Here is a 25,745-nt window from a genome sequence, read left to right as displayed (position 1 = left end):
AAAAGAAAATATACTGATATATAATATTGTTTTATATATAGATGTTTGCTTATTAAATGCCTTTATTCACAAAATGACACCTCAGCTATGTCAAGAGGAAAACCTTTCATAAAAATAATATAATAAAAAATAACTGGACACATTTTACACATTACAGCAATATAATTTACAAATATTACAATCATTTCATGGTGTTTTTACCCCACTTATATAATCTTTCTAGCTTGTGATCAAACACATGAATTAAAGCCCAGAGAATTATTCTCAGTGGGAGTCAGTCAGTGACAAAGTAACCTGATCGCAGCCATAGTGGGAACTAACTAGTTAGGCTGCCATGGGACTGACATTCAGGCTACTAGTGATAAAAGTTACTAAGAATAGATCATTCTAGCAATGGCCAAGTCATTAAAGGACCCAACCTGTATTATTCACTTTAGTTTCACGGAGTCACATCACATCCCATGTGACTTAATCCACCTAAGTCAAAAATATACCCTCGCATCGGACATTAATAGAGAATAATTCTTTTGTTATATGTGTCTATAAACAGGGCAGGGTTTAACACAAGACTATTGCACAATGAGTGTTTAGGACTTGGCCTGATGGAATGTAATCAATGTGTGACCGCTAATGACCAAATGTCCAACACAGACTGTACACGACCTGAAACACATTTTCTGCCTCACAACCTGCTAAAGTAAAGTGCTGGTACAAATATTATTTTCTTTATTTCAACAATAAATGTGCACAATTAAAAATGTGACAAATGACAACAAGTTGAGTGACAGAGACTGACAGGAGAATGACTTAAGTGAGGATGTGGCCTGCAGTGCTTAAGTGATTCAAATCACTCAACAACCGTAAGTGGTTATTTGTCAATTCTTATGACTGGGATAAATTCATAATTTACAATCCAATATTACACTATATACAAGGGTGATAATGCTTATAGATATATCATCAATAAATGGTTAAATTTCCCGACTGTCCACAACAATGATACAAAAATAAACTGTACACAAACTTCAAAGAAAAGACCTGTGATATATCCCATGGTTTTCTCTTCTTCATTTTAAAAAGAATGGCAGCAATTAATCAATTGAATAATTTCTTATTAAGAAACAATCGCTACAGTATTGTGTTAGTATGGCAATTAAATATTAATATGTTTTCATAGCTCATGACATAAAGTGAAGCCACAAAAACATAACATAACATCTTGAAATCATAAGGCCCCATATGCATTGATATGGGAATCTTGTCATTTGGATTCCCATTCCACCTGGTAGAACCCTGTGGTGTGGCCCCCAGAGCTCAGCTCCATCCATCGACAGAGCCTGTGGTGTGGCCCCCGGAGCTCAGCTCCATCCATCGACAGAGCCTGTGGTGTGGCCCCCGGAGCTCAGCTCCATCCAAAGACAGAGCCTGTGGTGTGGCCCTCAGAGCTCTGCTCCATCCAACGACAGAGCAGGTGGTGTGGCCCCCGGAGCTCTGCTCCATCCAACGACAGAGCAGGTCAAACTACGCATAGGAGTCATCAAATAAGCTCAGTTGCTGACCTGCAGAAACTAGCGCTTGCCTTCAAAACAGCCACATTTGTCTTCTTTTTACCCTGTGAAAAATGTCTAGACCAACCGACACCTACTGAAGCTGTGCTGAGAAAATCCTGAACATCATTCATTGTATGGTGATGTTAGTGAGTGGACAAATGACACACAGTATATGGCGATGTCTTACTTGTCTTTTCCCACTAGTCACTCACTCACTCATTCATTCTGTCATTCAGTCACTCACTCATGCGAAGAAGCCCACGTGCAAACAAACATGCGCACCGTCAACTCCATGGTGCTGACAAGCCGATACCTGCTCAGTTCCAATAACAGACAATGTCCTCAGAGAAAATGTTTATCCACATTTCCCACTATATCATTATGTTAATGGTTTATTTAATCTGCAACCTCTCAGGTACACAGTAAAACCCTCAGTGTTAATTTATCCATTTGTAAGGATTCCAATGTGTAGCTACTAGCTACGTATATGATAGTCCTTGTTCCTCCGTTCTGATTAAAACATTCTTTATGTTGGCCACAGCAATGCAGCAACATGACTAATTGGCAGAAACGTTTCTGTCTCCACTCACACTGCTCGATACATTGTGTATAGACATACCAATACTCACAGAAAGAAGACTACTGGCATGATAGAAACATACTAGGATATCTAATATATCATAAATCTACATACTAGCAGGTATGTATCCTGCATTTGACATTAAGGCAAAAAAGCATTGAACATAACTAGGATGATTAGGGACAGCCAGCCAGACCTCCTATTGGCCAAGTTTACTCCACTCTCCCCTCACATTCTGCCTCCCTGATATTTTCTGTACCCCTGTAACCCTCCTCCCTGCACAAGCTATCTCTCTGCTTCCCTTCAAAGCACTCCCTCCATTGATGTTTGGTAAGAATTATGCACAAGGACACATAATAACGCACAGCGTAAGATGGCATCAGATGGCATATGAGAGAATTTGCTGTGCTAATGAAATTATTCCATAGCCACTCAACGCATAATTAGAAACTCTGGTAAATAGAAAATAGGCAAAACATATGCTTCAAAGCATCACATGGCTTATTAGTAAGGAAAAAGAGGGTCCTTGTGGTTGTGGCGGTGGTGGTAGTGATTGCTCCATATCTAGAGTTCTGAGTTATTATATTACCAGAAGAGCAACATAGGAAGACTTACAGCTGTAAAAGAAAATATGTCACCACAGAAACCAAATGTGTCGACATACACTCCACTACATCATGAATGGTAAGGAATAGGATAGATCTGTAACGACAGACAATCCAAAAGTAGACGCTTCCTGTCCCATGATGCATTGCTTCACAACAGCTCCATCCAGGAAGCCGGTGTTTCAGAAAGGCACAGAGCCGCCTTGCACCAGTAGCACTCCTCGTAAAGGGAAAAAGGGGTGTGGGACCCGGGTGTGGGTCCCTTCATCGCAGCATCTTCCTTTCGTTAAACGTCCTCCGCTCTCCTGTCTCCTCCTCCTCCTCCTCCACTGCCTCCTCTGACTCTTTCCGACAGGAATAGAAAAAAAGGTCACTTGGAACTGTAGCTTTTCTGAGGAGAACAGTTCCGGTTGTGATTCTAAAATGAACTACTAATACTGAATGACACTAGTTAATACTCCTTTAAGAAATGGCTTTTTCCAAAGAGATTCATTACTCATCTACTCCCACCCCCTCTGCCACCACCCCCATGAATATGCACGCACACAAACACACGGGCAAGTGCAGCAGTAAAAGTATGCATGTGTTTGACGTGTGTGCATGAGTGTATGCGACTGTGCGCACATGCTTGTGTGTGTGTGTGTGTGTGTGTGTGTGTGTGTGTGTGTGTGTGTGTGTGTGTGCGCGTGTGCGTGTGTGCGTGTGCATGTGTGTGTATTCCAGAGAGAAGGGAGTGCGTGGATGGCATGCATACAGTACATGCACGAGTGTGAGCGTGTATGTCTATCGTAATTTTTAACAAAGCATGTGCATCAACTATCAAGAATGAACTTGCATGTGATGGCGTGCGTGCATTTCATTTCACTTCCAGAGTGCTATGATCTCTTCACTCGCCAAGCACTAATGCCTGATTTATACTTGATTGCGCGCCGTGTTGCACACTGAAAATAGCAGATCTACAAGCAGCGTTGTGCAGCTAAGTATAAATCACTTTTAAGGATCTCCTAAATCTCCTCTTATAGTCCCAAGTTCCTCTTTTTGAAAATTAGCATGAAGGACTCGTCACCCCTCCGAATCTACAGTTGCTGTGTAATAACTTGTCTTTGAAGCAATATTAATTTATTCCATTTTTTGTCTTTTTCTTTTTTGAAAAATAGATTTAAAGGTCTGTATTGTCAATGCAGTCTCATTTGTCCTCGTTTAGTTTCTTATTTGACCACCAAAAGGATGATCAAGAGAATGTGTGTGTGTGTGTGTGTGTGTGTGTGTGTGTGTGTGTGTGTGTGTGTGTGTGTGTGTGTGTGTGTGTGTGTGTGTGTGTGTGTGTGTGTGTGTGTGTGTGTGTGTGTGTGTGTGTGTGTGTGTGTGTGTGTGTGTGTGTGTGTGTGTGGAAAGTGAGGGGAGAGAGACACAGGAGCAGAACTCATGTGTCTTCAGCTGGTGAGGAAGAATCCTCCTCTTCCTCACCCGCCTCTTCCTCTTCCTCTACAGGACTCGTGTCAGAAAGTCTCTCCTTCACGGCGACGCCCGCCTCCAGCCGCTGTGCTTTCGGCTGCTCCACCTCCATCGCCACCTCGCCATCCACTTCTATTATGTCCTCATTCTCCACTTCTGCCATGACGTCTTCCTCCTCCTCCTCTTCTTCCTCCACCACCACGGTTTTCTCAGCCGCCTCCTCATCCCCCTGACTGCAGTCCTGTGCCACGTGGTTGGGCGTGGGGCCGTGGCCTTCGTCCTCGTCCTGACCCGGTCCCCCCTCGGTGGTGTCCTCTAAGGTGAGCTCAAACTGGAACTTGTCAATGCAGGAGTTCAGCTCCTTGTCCTGCACAGGGGATGGCGATGGACTCTGTGGCATGGTGCTCTGGTACCAGTCCCTGTTGTCCTCCAGAGTGTCCAGGATATCCTGGGCGTCGGGATGCACCAGATCGCCCCACGTCTCCCACAGTGGGTGGACGATGTAGTCAATAAAGCCCACCTACACACAGAAAGAAGAGGTCAGGGCTGGTCTGACTGATCCATCACAGAAACAAGCTGGCATGCATGTACGTGAAACCCGAATCCCCAGCATGGGAAACCAAACATCTGCCACTCAGTTAAAAGAGAATCCTCCAATGGAGATATTAGGCTTCTGGGCTTATAGACAGAAGTCTAACAGTAATAGTTTAGTTTTTATTTTTCTGAAAAAGCTTAGTTTTAGTTTTGTTTTTATTAGTTTCAGAGTTTTAGTTTTTTATTGTAGTATGGGGTATTTATCAGGGGCGAGATTAAAAAGTGTCCAAAAAAGTATTGCGGATATTTACGGTTAAAACTGGCATAGATTTCATATCCACCCAAAATAATAGGCTAACTAAAGCCATTTCGTCTACGATTTTTGTTAGTTTTAGTTTTTAAATACAGTTTCAGTTAATTATATATATTTTTCAAACTGTGTTATTATTTTCATTTCAGTTAACTCAAATAAAAAAATATCTATCTAGTATATATTTAATTAGTTTTAGTTAACTTTAATAACCTTGCTTCATATGCAAATATTTGTTTGTGTTTGTGTGTGTGTGTGTGTGTGTGTGTGTGTGTGTGTGTGTGCGTGTGTGTGTGTGTGTGTGTGTGTGTGTGTGTGTGTGTGTGTGTGTGTGTGTGTGTGTGTGTGTGTGTGTGTGTGTGTGTGTGTGTGTGTGTGTGTGTGTGTGTTTGTGTGTGCGCGCGTGCATGAGCTTGTGTGTGCGTCTATGCACATATGTCATTCTGAGTTGAATATTTACCTGACTCTTCTCCACAGATGCAGTATGTTTGTCACACATGGGGCTGATCTCCATCCCTCGCTCTCTCTCTTTGTCTCCTTGTCTGAAGAACTCCTCCATGATTCTATCTGTCCATTGTCTATACACATCTAGAGGCTTCGTAGGGTTGCTGAGGTCAGCACAGTGGACCATATTCCTCAACACCTGCACAGGTAACATACAGCTGTTCAACACCTGCACCATGGGTAACCTACAGCTGTTCAACACCTGCACAGGTAGCATACAGCTGTTCAACACCTGCACAGGTAACATGCAGCTGTTCAACACCTGCGCCATGGGTAACCTACAGCTGTTCAACACCTGTAGCATACAGCTGTTCAACGCCTGCACAGGTAACATGCAGCTGTTCAACACCTGCACAGGTAGCATACAGCTGTTCAACGCCTGCACAGGTAACATACAGCTGTTCAACACCTGCAGAAGAACTATAAACGTGCTATTCAACACCTGCACAATGGGTACAGCTGTTCAACACCTGCATGGGTAACCTACAGCTGTGTTACCCATGGTGCAGGTGTTGAACACCTGCACCATGGGTAACATACAGCTGTTCAACACCTGCACAGGTTACACACAGCTGTTCAACACCTGCACAGGTAACATACAGCCATTCACAATGCAACCACTGTATACATACTGTAGGTCGAACCTGCCTGCTGCACAGAGAGGCATACACAGTAAAATCCTCAGTGTTTACGGGTCCATTTGGTTCCATTTGTACACTCAGAGTTACACATTGACAAATGAACACTGAGGATTTTACTGTGTATATCCAGCTGAAGGTAAGGATTTTTCTTGAAAGGTCACAACTCACCTGTATGCGGTCAGTATAGTGGTCAAGCAGGAGCACTCCTGAACTTGTCACCTTTTTGGTCTCAACCATTGTCTTAAGATCTGCCAGCAAACTCATGTGTTTAGACATATCTGTTGCCAAGACCTGTGAGGAAACATGGTCTCAGTGTCACGATGCAGACCAAAAATCAGGATGGGAGAAATACATGAAGGAGGGGAGGAAGCGAGGGAGGGGAAGAAGAGAGAAGAGGGGGAAGGAAGGAGGGAAAAGCAAATGCAAGGAAGTAAGAGAGGAGGGAAAGGAGGGGGAGAGGGACACAGGAGGAAGGGAGGGTGGAGGGAGGAGGGAGCAGGGGGGAGAAAGAAGGGAGGGGGTAATTCTAATTAATTAGGAATGAAGGAAAGAAGGAAGGCAGCGGGGGAGGGACAGAGAAAGAAAGAAAGGAAGGAGTGAGGACAGAAGGGAGGGAGGTGTGTGTGTGTGTGTGGGGGGGGGGTTGGTTATATTTCTTCATGATGCGATAAAGCTGCAGGGACAAACTCACCATGTCAATGACAAGTTTCCTTAGACTCTGTCTCTGCCTCTTGCTGAGGTTCTGGAAGATGTCACAGTTGTCCTCATGGAGCAGCTTGAAGCCCACAGCCAGGTGGTGGTTCTCCAGCACTGACTCATCGTTGTACATGAGGGCTAACTCTGAGTCTGATTACAACAAATGGATCAAAACACAGCAGGATCAGAGCATGATCATACGGTTATGTCGTGCTGTGCCATTAATATTAATTACAATAACTGCTCAAAAATATCAAAGACAAACCAGGACTTAATAATAATTAGAAAACAAACACAAATAATACACTGAAGCCCGCGGTGCAGCGGTGTTGCTATTTAGGCTCCTGGCATGTTCTGTCGCAGTTCATCCATGACTGTCCTGAATTTGGCATTGTATGCCCACGGTGCCTTGCTGGCCGGTGTCATGGACAAAACAACAAAATATTTAAAAAAAGGAATAAAGGAATAATCCAAAATTGCCTCTGCAAATGTCATGAGGTAATAGGGCTGCACAATTTATCAAAATCAATCGTAATTGTGATTTTGTTTCACGATTAAGCAATTATGTAACCGTGAAATTTAGCAATTAATTCAAACATATTATTTGACAGCTGTTGCACCTTGCATTTGTCTACTCACCATTACACAAGGGTGAATATAACAAAAACATTGCACAACCCATCTCCCCATCCATCACAATAAAATCACAGAGGCCATTGCATTTAATTTGGCCAAATATGTGGCACTGATAAGCACAATGAGCGACAAAGACATTAACCACTCAAGCCCTAAATACTTAATCATCATACTTCATCAAATCAGGAATGGTGAAAATAGTCAACTTTTTTCACTGTCTTTGATAATTGGGAATTTGTTTTCTTTAATGTTTTGGATTTCCTTAAATATTTAGAAAAGGTCAGCTATAGTGACATAGGAACGCCAAGTTGAAAGTGAGGAACTCAGGTGTCATAACAGCAACAGCAGTAAGAGTAAAACAGGTAAGAGAGAATAATACCAATACAAAATAAAATAAAGATGAAATAAGCTAATCCTTTGCACTCACTGGTGTTAATAAGGAACTGGTTGGACACTCCTGGATGGTCCACATCATGGATGGCAGCAGCAAACAATGCAGCTAGTATCTCCAGATCAGTAAACACAGCCTATCGGTGACAGAGACCAAACAAGAACACTTGTGTCATTGCGTCACAAACTACTTTTTACAATACAGCGCCTAACCTAAACCCTTCAGCTCAAAGGCAAACATCACGTTACATTTTCACAGTTAGTATGACATTCCACTACTCAGTAAATCTAATTTAGAATGTTCTTTTCCCTGGGGGAGGGGTAATTGTTTTTACAGCTTCATCTTGCTGATGGCTGCTCAGATGGCTCTGATGGAGGTCCAAGGACACTTTGACACACAAACTGGGTGAGCTGAGGGTTGGACCGGTGACCTTCTGATTCCCCGACGGCCTCTCTATCCACTTAAAGGGATATTTCACTTTCAAAAAAACTTTTGGTCATTTTATCGTCTACTCAGGCCGTTGTGAATACCGCCCCCCTAAAACGCGGGAGGGGCGTGTTTTTTCAATTACTTTTTTCGTTTATTTTTAATATTTTTTTGGGAAAATTAAAAAATAAAATACAATAAAAAAATAAAATAAAATAAATGAAAAAAATGATCGGAAAAACACGGCCCCCTCACGCATTAGGAGGGCAGGGTGAGTCACCAGAACCAAGGACGGGTGTTTTTGATGAATCTAACATGGTTAAAATTGGGTTACAATGGGTTTGTATAGGAAGGGGGCGTGTCTGTTAAAATGAATATCAAATATCTAAATACTGAATCAAGCAACTTAAAAACTGTCGGGGGGGCTCACAAAGGCCTGAGTAGACGATAAAATGACCAAAAGTTTTTTTGAAAGTGAAATATCCCTTTAACTCTGAGAGTGTACATCAATGTAACCAAATGGACCCAAATGGATAAATGAACACTGGATTTTACTGTGCGGCATTGCTGGTGTGCGTGTACGCGAGTACTTGCATATACTGTAACAAGACGCTTAAGCTGTCTTTCTTCTCCGAGAGTATCTTACATCCAAAGCCGGCGTGGAGAGGAGTACGTGCGTAGACTGTGTGACATCAGCAGCGTGGAGACTGTTGTGGTAGGCCACGTTGGCATGGTAGTGGTCCTCCAGGGTCATCACATAGGTGACAAAGGTGTCCACAGGGATCCGAAATGTGTTCAATAGATCCCGCTCCTAATGACAGGGTCAGAAACCACAGGCTCATGGTCAATAATATGGTCACCTATGGTCACCTAAATAATGCCAAGGGCTGGCACAGAGAGATGTTTATAACTAAGAGTTTTAAAAGGTTTAATACCGCTGCTATTCTTTGATTATTCCTTTTTTAATTTCTTTGGTGTTATGTGTATTATTATTATATTGTATTATAACATTATACATATTATTATTATTATTATTATTATTGCTGCTGCTACAATGTCTGTAGAACCAGAACAAAATAAGTGTTCTCTTATGTACCTCTTATGTACACAAGATGTAACATAAAGAAAACCTTGAAACGTTGAATAAAGCACACTAAACTTGAATTAGTCATTAACATTGAATAGCAGCAAACAGTAATAATCACATTAAATTAACACAGTCTATTCATTACTCACCTGAAAGATGGCGTACATGATGCAGCTGAGAGGTCTGTTATTAGAGAACTCCGCCACATGAAAGATATTAAGGCCCCACTTATTCAAGTCATCCAGCTCCTGCCAGCACAACAGAAAACACATTAAAGTTAAGAACTAAGAGGTTTGGTCCAGTGTATGTATACAGGTGCATGTTGTGCAACAGGTAATCAACTAGTCAATTTCATTGATTATAAAAAACAAATAATCTTTTTTTATAAAATCATCAGGACAGTACAGTAAATACAGTAGCAAAAAGCCGCAGGTTCGATTCCCGAGCCTGATGGCCTTTGCTACATGTCTCTCTCCGTTTCCTGTCACTGTACACTGGGATGTCCAAATAAGGGCAGAAAAAGAATCTCTTAATTTAAAAAAATGGTACTCAGACTTGAGTTAGTCGTGTTTTTTAAACCACTCTTCGTCATGGTTATTCGATTAATCAAAAAAGTAATGAATAGAATGTTTTAGCCCCTTTTTTAGTTTTTTTTAAAATCCCTTTTCTCCCCAATTTAGTCGTTATACTATTCCTATCCACAAACATTCCTGTGTGTTGTCACTGCTGTTGTATCCTACTGGCTCACCTGCCAGTGAGGAGCCCCCACCAGGAGGACGTCCTACTCTTCCCACCCAACACTCCCCGTTCACAGGTGCCGCCCTCAGCATGTAGGATTATACGTGCAGTGACAAATATCACCCTCCCCGTCTGGCTTTCCTCCCCCGAACACGGGCCAATTGTGTCCGTAGACGCTCAACGAAGCCAGATGCACCACGTTGATTCGAACCCCTAGACTCCGCGGTGGTGGGCAGATACTGCGCCAAGAGAATGATTTCTAAGACTAAAACAAGTGCTCCTCGGAGCACAGGTCTCCACCAGGTGAAGTAGGTTATTGTGGGCCAACAATGTTCGGAATCAGGATGGATTAAGAAAAATCTGACGGATCCGTCTTAATCACTTGACTATAGAGATAATGTGTACCGATTTGCATGATGTTTGGAATACATTTGTAGGAGTAATATAAAAAGAAATGTTTTGCAAAAATCGTCCTCCTGGTGGTGCTATAATAGCGCAATGTTAAAAGGGTGGCATTTGTTCCTCAACGTAGTGCGAATGTGCGTGCAAAGTTTCACCGCAATCGGGCGCTGCGTTCATGATTTGCAGTATTTTACACTCAGCCTGAATTTTCATTTCGTTTCACTCCATTATTCAGTCTGAAAGCCCTCTCAATGCAGCCGATTTCTGAGATGGGGGCGTGGCCAAAGTTTTTTTTTCAAAGACTCTTTGGCGATTGGTTCATACTGGATTATCCCGATCCCGATTCGTCGTACAGATTTTCAACCGAGAAACACCCGCCTTCGACAGCGTCACCAGACCCTGAATGCGAGGCAAACGATTCAGGGGGTGGAGCCAGGCTAGGCCACTCCTGCAAACTTTAGATGTCTATCTTAGCCAATCAGGATGGAATATGAAAAATCTAACAGATCCGTCCTGATCACATGACTATAGAGATCATGTGTACTGATTTACGTGAAATTCCGCGGTGTTTTGTTTTGTTTTACATAAGTCGTGGTGTCCTGGTGGCGCTATAAAAGGCAGATGTGAAAAATGCAGGGCAAAGGTTTTTCCTTGGCTTCTAGGGAGTGCACATACAAAGTTTTACACAGATTGGTACAGTTATAGGTAAAACAAGAATCTGCCTGTTATAGCGGCACCATTATAACAGGCCCATGTGAAAAACGTGGGTCAGACAGAACCACACACGGACGGACACACGGACAGACGGACATGGTGCAAAACATAGTCTCGGCCATGCCTTTCGGCGTGGCGGAGACAAAAACAATGGATAGTTGCAGCCCTATAGTTTCCAGTGCAGCTGATGATGCAGTCAGTCATGTACCCTCGCTAATGCGTCCTCCTGTTCGGTCTTGACGCCAAAGCGCGGTACGGTGGAGTTGGGCAGGCTAGAGCTGTGAGTGAGCTTCTTCACCCCACTGATCTGACACATGGGCTTCTCTCTCTCCCTCTGGGTGGGCGAATCAATCTCCACGTCGTTCTGTTGATCTGCAGGGGTCAGTGATGAAGGTGTCATGCTAGATACATACAGTGCTTCTCAACCTTTTCAATACACGTGGCCACGGACCCCCGTCTTATATTAATTGACTTGGTGGTCCGACGTTAAAATCAAGATTTGAAGGCCGCGTAACAGCCTGAAAATCTATCTCTGGAACCCCAATATAAACTGTAAAGTCCTCAGTGTTCATTAACTCTGAGAGTGTATCAATATGTACACTGTAGCTGCAGTTGAAGCCAGCTCAACTTGGATTGCAGCTTTGTGGATTTTGTTGCAGCTACAAACATGGCTTCCATTAAAAATGAATGGTAAACTGTAGCTTTGTATTTGACAGTGTGAATGGAGCATGAGGCAGGTGTAAAGGTGTCAGGTTGGCTTTACCCAGGAAGGTAGTGGAGATGTATTCTGAAACCTGGTTCCCTGAGCGGCTCATCTCAGACAAATGGGAGAGCTCCCTGTTCAGCATCCTCTTGAACTGAGTGGGAGACAGAGAGAGAGAGAGAATATCATCACTGTTGGCTGGAAACCTTGTATGTCTAAAACTAGAGATGCACGATATTGAAATTTCGGCCGATATCCGATAATATGCAGGGTCAAATCGGCCGATACCGATATATTACATTATTATATATTATATTTATATTGAGCTCATTGCAGAATTTTTCATTTTCAAAGCCATTAACAGTCACATTATTATTGCGTCAATATCTGTGAAATATCTGTGAAATATCTGTGAAAGAATATTGGTGAATATTGGTGAAAAAATATCGAAATTATTTTGACGAATACCGATATTGCATTTTTTATGAAATATCGGCCGATATCGATATGCTACCGATAATATCGTGCATCACTATCTAAAACCGTTTTTTACTTTTCAGTAAATGGAAAACAGATCCTTTGTTCCAAAGGACACAGTGTAGTTATTATTTAATCACAAGCTCTTGGTTGGTTAAATATTTACAAAACCCACAGACAGAAAATGTTTCAAAAGTATTGAAAATAGCATTTATTTATGCTGTTAATTTACGGAAAAAAACATAAAAAGTTGCGCTACATCAACAAAATACAGAAAGTCTGAAAGATCAAGGATTGTTGTCTTAACGCAGTACTAATGTGAGTTATAAGGTGCCACAAATAACAGATAAATCAAAAGGTAGGGACAGATCACTTGGCAAGCCTTGACAACCAGTGACAGCAAACTGCAATTTCCATTGGTATTGATACATTAAGTGAAGGCCAATGCATTTAACATACAGTATAAACAAATACATTAGGGTTATATTCACTTACATTCATAAGATTTGTAGGAGAATGTTATTTACTACCAATGTAAACAAATCTATTACAGCCCCCAAAACAGAAAATGCTGTTTAAAAAGCATTATCTGTTGTCTGACCTTCTATCAACAACCAAGTCAATCACCTAGCAGAGTGGCTTTCAAATACATGTATTAATGTCAAGGGGCATGAATGACATGAATACAGTCCCCATTTAAAATGATGATGTCCTAGGGATCCTCACATGTATATGTTTTGGATTAAATGTAATTTAAACCTAAATGTCATAATTGTACATGAGGTATATGCAGATTCATAGTGGTGATATTGACATTATTGTTAGAATATTTACCCATACTTTTGGAAAAAAAATCTAATGAAACTACTATTTGGCTGGCTACCCCCTGGAACCCATAATTCAATTGTTGTTGTTGTTGTTGTTTTTATTATGTCTAAATCATTGATTGGGCCTTAATCTTTATTTTGGTTTCAATCGCTTACAGGTGAGAGAATCTGTCATATATCCTGTCTATGCTTTCTTTCAGACGAAAACCATAAACCAATTCAGGGATTTAATGTTTTGCTTGCCAAACAAGAATCCAATGATGCAGCATGTTTTACATGTTTATATTACACAGCCCTTGGCAACTGTTTACAGAATATGCAGGTTCCAGGAAAGAAAATAAAACGAGGCAGGTGTACCATCCATATAGAAGAATAACAACCTAAAATGACAAGCCAAGACAAGTTGAATCGTTCCCAGGCGAGCTGCTTGTCACGTGAAGGCGGCGCAGTGCGATTCGGACAAGACCCCTCAGTCTGTGTCCTAGTGACTGATCCTTCACACATAATAATCTCCATGGCAACCAGAGCGGTTGCCACGGCAACTGCCTCCTCACACTCAGCCCTTCAGCTTGGATGTGAGAGCAGCATCTGCTTGGGTGACAATCTGAGAGAGTGCGCAGGTGTCTTTGACCTTTACCAAGGTCAAACCCTCCCCTCCCCTCCCCTTCTCTCCTCTCTGCTCTGTCTCCCTCTCCCTCTCTCTCTCCCTCTCCCTCTCTCTCTCTTGTTTATGTCTTACCCCCCCACCCAAGTAAACAACACTAGCACTACTGTATGTCACTAGCACATAAGACAAATACGTCTATGCCGTCCCAGTGATGTACCTCATGTACTGTACATACCCGCTACTTTATGTGCTACAGTATTATGTATAAATGAAGATTTCTCAGATTCTTTTTTCTTTTGACCGTTTTTTTCCTATGTTTTTTCTTCTCCTTGCTCTCCCTCTATCTGTCCCCCCCCCCCCTGAAAACTATGAATTATGGAGCTTACCCAAAACATTTCTTCATTCTGAACCTTGCACCTTCTTCTTTAACATACCCTCTCAGTTACTTTATATTTACATTGAGGAACATTTATATACTTAATAATACACTGCCCTTTCCTTTCCCTCTTTAATATCTCTCTTTCGTGTGCATGTATTAGTGCATTATTAGTTAACAGCATGACAACTAAATCATTGAGGCAGCCAGGCTGAATAAGTCAGTGGTTCTCAACCTTTTTAATTTCAAGGACCCCCAGTTTGATATGCATTAGGCCCCCGGACCACCATTTATACAATTATCTTTTTTAATCTCTGGGACCCCAATCTACAGTACACTGTAAAATCCTCAGTGTTAGTGTAAGTCTGAGAGTGACCTGACAGCGCCCATTTGGACCCCTGGTGGTCCCTGGACCAGAGGTTGAGAACCAGTGGAATAACTCTGAAGCCAAGTACCCAGTCAAACCCAATGGCACACATAAGCCGTCCAAAACCCTATGCACCCCCCCCACTCTCTCTGACACTATTAAGCTGAGTCATAGCTACCAACCAACACAGTCCAAGTGTCAGGATAAACAATGAAATACAATGCAAGCCCACACATAAGAGACACCTGCAGCTGTGTGTGTGTGTGTGTGTGTGTGTGTGTGTGCAAGCACACACAGTGAAATAGTCTGTTTATTTATCAAAGATGGCCCCAAATGAATTCATATTCACAGTACACACATGCGCACATGTAAGAGAAGGGAGGTTGTGGTTGAAGTTGAGTGCACGCACGCACATACGTAAGCACCCGTGCACGCACGCTCGTGCACGCGTGTGCGCCCTCACGCACGCACGCACACACACACACACACACACACACACACACACACACACACACACACACACACACACACACACACACACACACACACACACACACACACACACACACACACACACACACACACACACACACACACACACACACACACACACACAGTACCAGAGGGGACTACAAATGTAAAAATGTCATTTTAGACTGATGCTAGGTTCATTGTTTACCTGGTATCTTAGTTTCTTGAGGCACTACACTGCTTTCTCTACATTCTATGGTTCTGTATATGATTGTTTACCGTGCTTATTGAACGTCGCTATGGATAGGAACGTCTGCTAAATACCTAAATTGTAGATTGTGACTGTGTTCTCTTTTTGATAAGAGCCACTGAGCTCTAACCTGTAAGCATTTCTCAGTCAAAAAAATCCACTAAAAGTCCTTTGATGTCCTTCGATCTACAAGCTTACAACGCGCTTCCACCCGACAAGGACGATGTAATAAAAAAATAGAACATGGCAGTGGAAATGGATCAAGGTGAATGACCTGGTGCTTTTGGTGAGGAGAGCTTGATTACAGTGACAGAGCTACGTTACATTATACGTCAGGAGGCCGATAAACCAAAACAAAACTGCCTCAATTTGTGCCCCCCCCCCTCCCCCCCGCGTTTTGAAAAAACAAGTGCAGGATGATGGCACAACAAAGGAAAATGCTAGCGATAGCAACGCAACATGTTTTAAAGGCTGATTTATACTTAATTGTAGGACGGTGTCCCAAGCCAAACATAGCCATTCTGCAAGCTACAGTATGCTCCGCTATTGTCGACACAGAACACCGCTGTACGAGTATAAATTGGGCATAATGTCATGGAGGAAACACTGAGATCGGTTCAGTACGCTAAGCGTTGCCCTTCACTGATGATGCTTTTGCCAACCGAAAGTGTGTATTGAGGCCAGCCGCAGGTGAGGGGGAGTGGAAGGCGGGGGGATGCTGGGAGCAGGTGTGGAGAATGGAGATGGAGGTCATGCAACGCTGCGATCTACCTGCAGAAAACAGAACTATATTTCCGCAGCTGGCATCCACAAAACTACATCCTCACACAATGGAAAATCTGGCAAGTTGTGCACAGATTCATCGTGAGAACCAGGCCTTTTGTTGATTCAACCTGTTATTTTCCCAGCGTAGAAACTCTGAGCAGGGTTAGGGTTATAATAAAGTCTGTGCCTCCTTGTCTGTTCCTCTTCGGTGTACAGATATATAAATAATGGATGAGGAAAGAAAGAGTACAGGGAAATATAAACACACCCTCACCAGCATTCCAACCTCTCAGACAGACTCTCTTTGTTTTTTTCACCCAACACACAGACCTCATTTCATCATCTGCTTGTTTCGCTGCCACATAATATTCTTCATAATATAGCCTTTTCTTATATTGGGGTTAGAACAGACTGTGTGCGCATTAGCCACGTAAACCCTTTTTACTTAGTAAACTGGACATGAGTTGCCTCTGTACTTGGTCCACGCTTTTTGCCCTCTACATCAAACCTCTTTGCCAAAAATAGCCGATCTGCAAGTTCTTGTAGATAGGCTATTTTTGGGCAAACGTTTCCCCCAGAAAAGGGATGCTAGGGCTCAAGTGGCTAGCTGCCCTGGCTAAACCATGTGGACAAAACTCTGGTAAGAGTTCACAACATTTAATCCAAGATGGCGGCCAGCGGGTCAGTTTGCCCTCCCCCACCTCCCCCACCTCCCTGAGCCCTACCTGGTCCCACCAGCCGATGAGCCAGGGCCTGGAGCAGGTCTCGCAGAACAGGTCCACGAAGGGAGTCCGGCGCTCCGCCGCCATACCCCCCCCTTCGAGAACCCCTCCGGCCGCCGCGCCGAGGTCGAGCTCTGCCCCCGTCCTCCCCTGCAGGGGGCTGTAGCTGGAGGAGCGGGGCAGACGGAAGCCCCCCGGCACAGGGGAGGGGCAGGGAGACGACGGGGCCGGGTCAATGCCCATCTCCACCTCCACCACGCCCATGCTGAGGGTGACGGGGGGCGCCGGCCGCTGGCACACGCAGGAGGTGTAGCTGAGCGGCGTGGGGGCACTGTGGTCGCCCCAGTGGCATGAGGCCGTCGTCAGGGCGTGCGGGGAGAGGCCACAGCCAGCCAGGCCGGGACACTCCAGAGCGATCAGCAGTCCCGTGGAGGGGGGTGACGGGATTGGGGATAGTGGGGGGTGGGGGTGACAGGGGGTCGGGGTTGGGGGGAGGGCCGAGGCCAAAGGCTGCTGGTGCTGGCTGTCTTGTTTCCCTACATGCAGCACTCCACAGCAGGCTGCCCGGTCAGTCCAGAATCGAGTTCCAGCCTAGGCTCGGTCCAAAGACGAGGGTCCGCCCGCAACGGGCAGGCCAGGAGCCCCCTGGATCCGGCTGCTGGAGAGACTACATCTCATCGCATTTGCTGAGCAGAGCTGACCCGAATGTACAATAACCGCAGGGGGGGGGGGGGGTAAGGTGGAGGGGCAACGGGGGGCAGCAGCCTAAAAGAAGAAATGCGAGGGGTGTTCAGGAGAGGGGTGCACGCGACCGTCTGAAGGGCACAGAGAGGAGTGACAGGGACTATGGAGGAGAGACAGGCAGAGAGACGCTGATGAAGAGCAGATGACCGTAGAGAGTGACAGAAGAGGAAAGGAGGACGATGGAGGATACAGCAGAAAGGCAAGGTGGGGAGGGGAGGGGCGGGGAGGGTGAGGAGAAACAAGGACAGAGGAGAGAGAGAGAGAGAGAGAGAGAGAGAGAGAGAGAGAGAGACAGCCAGGTAGAAAGAGAGAGTGATGCAGGCAGGCCCTTGTAGCGGCTGGTCAGGCCGGGAGAATCACGGCGGAGAGCCGCGGTCTGGAAAAACAGACTCCCCTTCTCCCTCCTGCGTCTGCTCCCCCTCCCCCACACCACTGGTAGGCCTGGCCCAGTCCTACCAGTGCATCGGCCCGGGCTCGCACCACGCTGATCCCCACAACAACACGCAGTCAGTCCGCAGCCAGCCAGCCAGCCAGCTAGCCAGCCAGCCAGCCAGCCAGCCAGTCAGTCAGCCTTCTCTCTCGACAGCCCCGTGGCTTCGTCTCATGCTGCAAACTCCGTCCATCGGCTCAGCTGGCTCAAGATGCTGGAGGTCTATAATCCTGCTGCTTCACGCTCCCCTTTCCTCCTTTGCTTCCTTCCGTCCTCCCCTTCCTGTTCCTCCAGTGCTCTGCCTCTTGTGCCGTTTCCCTAGACGCTGTAGACAGCCCTCGCAAGCTAATCAGCACCGTGTGGCTGCAGGCGCGTGCACGAGTGTGCATGCGTCTCTGCGCTCGCTGCTGCTCGCGGCCCAAATGCGCATGTGCTGCAGGTGGCATGTGCGTCTGTCGAAAAATATGTGCGGGCGAGGGTGTGAGGATGAGTGAGAGACTGTGTGGTGATGCTGTGTGTGTGTGTGTGTGTGTGTGTGTGTGTGTGTGTGTGTGTGTGTGTGTGTGTGTGTGTGTGTGTGTGTGTGTGTGTGTGTGTCTCTTATATTGGTACAAAGTGGATGATATCTGTAGGTGAACAGCAGCTGCTTAAAAAAGCATCAGACAGTAAAACCCACAAGTGTTGATTTAACTCAGGGATTTACTGTGTATTCACGGTCTCTGTTTACCCCAGAAGAATGTCTCTCGACATTCTGCATGCACACAACCTGTATGTACACACACACACACACACACACACACACACACACACACACACACACACACACACACACACACACACACACACACACACACACACACACACACACACACACACACACACACACACACACACACACACACACACACTCACACCCACAGTCACACAAAAATCTCCTTACAGCCTTTGTCCTTGTCCCTTCTATCACAATTGTAATGACACATGATTGACTACCTTGCTGTAAATGTAATGAAAACTGTAACCTATGAAATGAAATTCTAGAACATAACAGATGAGAGAACGGAACGCCGTCTCTTTAAGACAGAACACTATTGAAGGAGCGCTGCCTCGATCCCATTCGTCGCTGACCACAACCACATGCTTTGCGGTGAGGGAGGCCAGCCAATGAGTGAAAGGGAAGGGCAGAGCCTGCTGCTGTTCGATAGCAACCAAGGTTACAGCAGAGACATCAGCATCAGGACCACTTCCCTCTGCCTCCAATGTCCTCCCAGGCTCCCACCCACAGACATCACCCCTCCTCTCTCTCTCTCTCTCTCTCTCTCTCTCTCTCTCTCTCTCCCTCTCTTACAAATGCATGCTCACTTAAGAAGCCTAGCCATGCACACACTCAGACATTAAGGCGCCCATACCCATGGATGCAATACACAAATCCAACATTAAATACATTTGTACTGCTGCTGCTGCAAATTAGGCCTGACCTCGACTAAGTCGACTAGTCGACTGGTTAGTCGCGGGGGGTCCGAGTCGACTGCGTGTCTCTTAGTCGAATCTAGTCAAAAAAAAAAAAAAAAATTAAGGGCCAACATTTATTTTAATAGTTTTTTGGCCAAGTCTACACCTGAAACCACACGTAACTTCCACTTTATTCTTCTTATTCCTCGTCTTTGTATTGGTATTGTTTGTGTTGGAGCGCCTCAGTGCGGCTGCAGAGTTCATGTGCAACCTCTTCCAGAGAGAGATAGAGACACTAGAAACTCTGCTGGAGACACAAAACAAACTGTGTAGACTTGGCCCTTTGAAATAAAATGTATTTTGGTCCTAAAAAAAAATGTTGTTCATTGGACTGTCACCTATGCCCTAATTATTTATATTTGAGAATAAATCCAATAATTGTATTTATTTGTCATTCATTTGAATGTACCCTATAAAATGTCATTCAGCGTAACGCAACGTTTTAAAATAGAATAATGCCCATTGTTCATAATCACAAGGTTATATATCAATGCTTGTACAATCAGAAACGTTACTAGCCAGTAAAAACAACATTATTTTATTTTGAATACCACATATTTGAAGTGCCACGGGTACAATGCACAAGTTGATGAAGGTTTGTTACAAAGAAAATCCTGCCTTACACTGAAAAAAAAGTGTGTTTGTCCATCTTAGTCAACAAAACTAAGTTATTGTATTTTGATGTATTATTATTATTTAAATATTGGTGTTACACTGAATGACTATCTTGTTACCCTAAATGACACATAACACTGCAGTCCATAAATACTAAATGTGATTCCTTCAGCAATAACAATTATGGCCCTATGAACTACTAACACTATTCTTTCTCTTTTACCTATTTTTCAGTTATAAAAACTATGCGTAATAACAGGATAAGATGTGAATTTACACAGATGTATTACTTAAAAATAATAAGGGAAATTATTGCTAGTAATAATAGTTCATGGAATCATTATTATTCTTGCTGAAAAAAAAACAAATTTAATCAATATTTGTGGGCTGTCATTCAGGGTAACAAAATATCATTCAGCGTAACACCAGTAAAACACCAGTATTTTATATTAAAATGCAATAACTTAGTTTAGTTTACTAATAGATTTTTTGCATTTTATTCAGTGTAAGGCATCTACATTATAAAGATACTATGTCTTATAATACCATAAAATACCATAAATAGTTTTAAAATGATAATATTATAGTTATCATAGTGTTCATACAACAGTTAAATGTAATTGCTTGCAATTCATTTTTACTGAAATGTTGTAAACTAGTTAAAACAAGGTATAACAAAGCTACTGAATGATGGAACCAATCTCATGAACATATTTAACAGGCAATTCCTTGGCCACCTATACAGCATAAAGTACTTTGACCTATTGAGTTTATCCTTACTTTTCCATTTAATATTTTTAAATAAAATAATAGCATTAAAATATTTTTTTCTGTGTGTTGCACACAGTTGAGAGATGTTGTCAACTCCACACATTCATAGAGGGACTTCAGTAGGTCCTCTTTGTTACTTATGACACACACATACAGTCATTATTAACATCATGTAATTAACTTTAAAATTGCTTTTACCTGTGTTGCACTGAATGACATTGATTAAGTTCAAAATTCCGGACAAAAGTGATTTAAGTTTTTAAATAGGCTTACTTTTTGTTTTAGTTTAACCAATTTGTTTTTGTTTAGTTTAGTTTATTTCACATATGTCAAGACAACAGTGGTGGAAAGTAACTAACTAAAGTACTGTACTTAAGTACAATTTTTAGGTACTTTTACTTTTTAACTTTTTAGTATTTCCAATTTTCAATACTTGTACTTCTTCAGCCTCTCAACTTCTACACTCACTACATCTCAGAGGCAAATACTTTTACTCCAATACAATTATTTGACTACTTTAGTTCCTTTGTAGATTTGAATTGTTATTACAAACAGTGGTGGAAAGTAACTAAGTACATTTACTTAAGTACTGTACTTAAGTACAATTTTGAGGTATTTGTACTTTACTTGAGTATTTCCAATTTCCAATACTTTTACTTCTACTCCACTACATCTCAGAAGCAAATATTGTACTTTTACTCCACTACAATTATTTGAAAACTTTAGTTACTAGTTACTTTTAAGATATACATTTTGATATTATGAAACATACATTGACCACTGTAGCCCTATTTTATACATAGGCTATTTGAAAATAGCAGATCTACAAGCTCACAACGCGTCGCACGCGACGCGTTGTGAGCTTGTAGATCGGCTATTTTCAAACATTCGAGTACTTTTACTTTTGGTACTTTAAGTATATTTTTGTACTTTTACTCAAGTAACATTTTGAATTCCTGACTTTTACTTGTAACAGAGTACTTTTACATTGCAGTATTGATACTTTTACTTAAGTAAAACATTTGAGTACTTTTTCCACCACTGATTACAAAACATGTATACAGTATACAGACAGGTGTGTAGGTACAGTATACAGACAGGTGTGTACCTTGTTGGAGGCCATCTCACTGACAGAGCGGTGGGTCTGGATGGTCTCCAGCTGGTCCAGACACCAGTCCAGCTCATCCAGAGTCTCCCGAGCCATCTGCTGGTACGTCTCCTCTGGGGGGGACGCACACACGCACGTAGAAACACACACACACACACGCACACGCACACGCACACGCGCACACGCACACGCACACGCACGCGCACGCGCGCACACGCACACGCACACGCACACGCACACGCACACACACACACACACACACACACACACATTGTTGAATGACATGTTTTTATGTTATGTGTGAACCACTGAACCACAGGAAGATTAGCTGTTGTTATGTACCAGCTAATGGGGATCCTAATAAACTCAATAAACACACACGCACGCACGCACACACGCACGCACGCACGCACGCACGCACCCATGCACACGGCACGCACACACACAACTTCATTTCCAGGACCCCCAGATGGCAACGGACCCTCATAACTCAGAGAGTGTACAAACTCAAACATTTGTACACTCTCTGAGAACTGTAAGGGTCCATTTGGTCCAAATAAGCTAGTCAAAATGTGGCAAGGACATTGACTGCCTTTGTTACATGTCTGGGAACATATCACTGTATGGAGCCTCATGATCAGAGGTGTGTAGCGCTGCCTGGCAAAATAATCATAATAATATTGTAGTTAAATTTAATTTGTGATGCACTGTACTTTAGACATTTTGTTGTGTGAGCAGTGGTGGAAGAAGTAGCTACTCAAACTTTGTACTTAAAAGTGTCAATTCCGCAATGTAGAAACACTCTGTTACAAATACAATTTCTGGTAATAAATATTTACTTGAGTAAAAGTACAAAAGTATTGGCATCAAAATATACTTAAAGTACCAAAAGTAAAAGTACTCATTATGCAGAACGTCCCATTTCACAAGTTCAATTATGTATAAAAATCTTTTGAAAATAGCAGATCTACAAGCTCACAACGCGTTGCAAAGGGACGTGTTGTGAGCTTGTAGATCGGCTATTTTCAAATAGCCAAAGTGTATAGAGGGCTGGTTAATGTACGTTTTAGTTACTTCAAAGTAACTATAGTAAAAAGTAAAAAGTACAATATTTGCCTCTGAGATGTGGTGGAGTAGAAGTAAAAGTATTGAAAATTGGAAATACTCCAGAAAAAATACCTAAAAATTGTACTTAAGTACAGTAAACTGAGTAAAAGTACTTAGTTACTTCCCACCAATGTGTGTGAGTATGTCTGTTAGGGGGAAGAAAATCTGTGAAATGATTTAAAAAACCTATAGTGTGAATCCAACATACCAGAGAGTGTAGCCTGAGGTACAGTGGGTTGGCTTGTCACTGGCGACCTCCTGTGGACAAATGGATCATTACATTAGATGTGAAATGATATGCTGCTGCCCCCTGCTGGTAACTTATGACTAATTATTCCATCAACAAAAGAAAATTTCAGCAGCACAAATATGTATTTATTGCATCATGTAATTCGTTCATGTGGTGCATAAAAAGAGATAATATGAGTGGGACACGGACACATTCTATGCCGAGGGCTTTAAATATAATGAAAAGTACACATTTGGATTAAAACATCACATGTTTGAATAATACAGATAAACAGGCCCCTTTTTTTACCCCATGCATTCAAGTGGCCAAAAATAGTTTTTTTGACGGAGCCTCTGCTCAGCCCTCCTCTAGAAGAGCTAGATTTTTTTGCAGTCTTACATAATAAAATCCTCAGTGTTCATTTAATTTTGAGATTGTTGAAATGGACCCAAATGTTGATTAATACACACCCAGAGTTAAACGAACACTGAGGGTTTTTACTGTGAATGGGGGAGGTATTTCCAGGGCATACCGCTGCATAATTATAGATGCTGGTAATTCTATGGCTGCATTGCTGTATATATATATCATATTGATGAAGCGCTAAAAGCCTGCCAACTCATGCTCCCCTGTCTATTGCATTACAAAGGGAGGTAATTTTAGCTCTATTGACCATCTCCATTGTCTGGATACAGACTCTGGGATGTACATCAGGGGATATGAGGCGCTCGCACAGTACCGGGACAACATATTGAAAACACCAACGCCAAATAACACCACTTATTTTTCTCTCCTCTCGCACGGTCTAACAGGAACGAGCTATCTGATATTGTGGATGATAAATGCATTCCGGTGGGAGCGCGGATGGGCTAACACAAGCAATGACACACTACTAAATAAACTGATAGGCGTGACCAGAGTGATTGGGGAGGGCCGGCGGGCAGGGTGATGATACTGACTTGTTTGTGGGTGATGTTGTGACATTGGCGAGGATGGTGAAGTTGCTCCTTACAGTTCGTAGGCTGGCCAACACCTGGATAAGGGAGGGGAGGGGGGGGGGGCAGACAAAATAAAGTCACTGCACTGTTTAGACAGAAGTACCTGGAGTGTATCACAGTGGACAATGACATGATGGTCATATGAGATGTCCAGATGAGATGAGATGATGTCACCAGTGTCACCATAACACTAAAGTGTCACCATAACAATAAAGCACAAGCTTGAACCTTGAACCATTGTGGGTCTGAACTTTGGCTTGAGTCTGAGCCAAGGTATAAGTATGGGCCTATAGAAAGCAAGCACATGACTGAGCATGTCAAATTTGTCCTTTAGCATGTCACATTTGTTTGAGCATGTCAAATTTGTCCTTTAGCATGTCACATTTGTTTGAGCATGTCAAATTTGACTGAGCACGTCACATTTGTCCTTTTAAAATGTCCTTTTATAATGTTTTTTCCTTTTATGTAAAGCACATTGAATTGCCTTGTTGTTGAAAGGTGCTATACAAATAAACCTTCCTTGCCTTGCCTTGCCTTGACTTGCAACTTTCACTCGTTGTTGAATAATATTTGACCAGGAGTTTCTATACTTTCACTCAAGTACTGCGGTTGAGTACTTAATTGTCCACCACTGCTAATTATAGGGCATTTACAACAATAGACGCTTTTCATGGCAGCCAAATTGGCATGAAATAGTAGTGTAATGTAACTTTCTTCAGGTGTTATCAATGATCCTAATTAATTTAGCAGCACCTTGACTCTGTTTGACCTGAATGGAACACAACCTCTATCAGTTTTAACACCTGTGAAGAAAGTAACATTACACTGCCGTTAAAAGGGAGCATTAACTACTTAAGCCCTATACTTGGTTATTTTACGTCCGACAAAGAGGCTATCTAAAATAATCTTATATAAGATTCTTTAACTTTATTTGTTGAACATTTTCACCTATGACATACCCAAAATAGGGACGCCAGGTTGAAAGTGGTAAAAAGAAAAACTCAAGTAGGAGAGTGAACACATACCTGAGCAAAAGGGGTGACTATCATGTCTTCGGCGTGCCTGTGGCGTGAGGGATGAAAACAAAGGAAAGCAAGTAAATAAGAATAGGCTGGACAAACACAGCTGTGTTACTTTAAGTGTGTTAAGGTTCATACTGGTCGCTATAGCTGTGAACTGGATGTTTACGTACAGGACTATGTGGATCTAAACAGAGCAACAGTGCCGAAATTTACTAATGGAAGGTTCAGACGGTTGGAATTGTCAGAGAGATGAGCCGGGTAATACAGTTGAACAGCCAATGCTAACAGGATTTGGTATGATTTCATTATCATAATTCTACTGTAATTACAATTATTATTCAATGCCAAGCCTTTTCAGGTCAAGGACCACCAAAT

General features: G+C 42.9%; 1 protein-coding gene across 2 annotated transcripts in view; it reads right to left on the bottom strand.

The window, feature by feature from the left end:
* Positions 1-4,130: 4,130 nt before the first annotated feature.
* pde4a (phosphodiesterase 4A, cAMP-specific) overlaps positions 4,131-25,745 on the bottom strand; it is a 63,724-nt gene continuing 42,109 nt past the window's right edge. For both annotated transcript variants that reach the window (XM_080448476.1, XM_080448477.1), the window contains 13 exons: positions 25,374-25,410; positions 24,310-24,383; positions 23,330-23,379; positions 22,015-22,127; positions 12,033-12,126; positions 11,478-11,641; positions 9,565-9,663; positions 8,975-9,139; positions 7,939-8,038; positions 6,871-7,025; positions 6,348-6,470; positions 5,495-5,677; positions 4,131-4,710 (listed from right to left, as the gene is read on the bottom strand). In XM_080448476.1, the coding sequence (XP_080304602.1) occupies positions 4,159-4,710; positions 5,495-5,677; positions 6,348-6,470; positions 6,871-7,025; positions 7,939-8,038; positions 8,975-9,139; positions 9,565-9,663; positions 11,478-11,641; positions 12,033-12,126; positions 22,015-22,127; positions 23,330-23,379; positions 24,310-24,383; positions 25,374-25,410 (1,909 nt within the window). In that variant the 3' untranslated portion in view covers positions 4,131-4,158. The remainder of the gene's footprint in view (positions 4,711-5,494; positions 5,678-6,347; positions 6,471-6,870; positions 7,026-7,938; positions 8,039-8,974; positions 9,140-9,564; positions 9,664-11,477; positions 11,642-12,032; positions 12,127-22,014; positions 22,128-23,329; positions 23,380-24,309; positions 24,384-25,373; positions 25,411-25,745) is intronic.

The sequence above is a fragment of the Gymnoscopelus braueri genome (genome assembly GCF_963280865.1).
Source record: "Gymnoscopelus braueri genome assembly, chromosome: 13".
Taxonomy (NCBI): Eukaryota; Metazoa; Chordata; class Actinopteri; order Myctophiformes; family Myctophidae; genus Gymnoscopelus; species Gymnoscopelus braueri.
The sequence above is the reverse complement of the archived record's forward strand: the minus strand, read 5'-3'. Positions and strand labels throughout refer to the sequence as shown.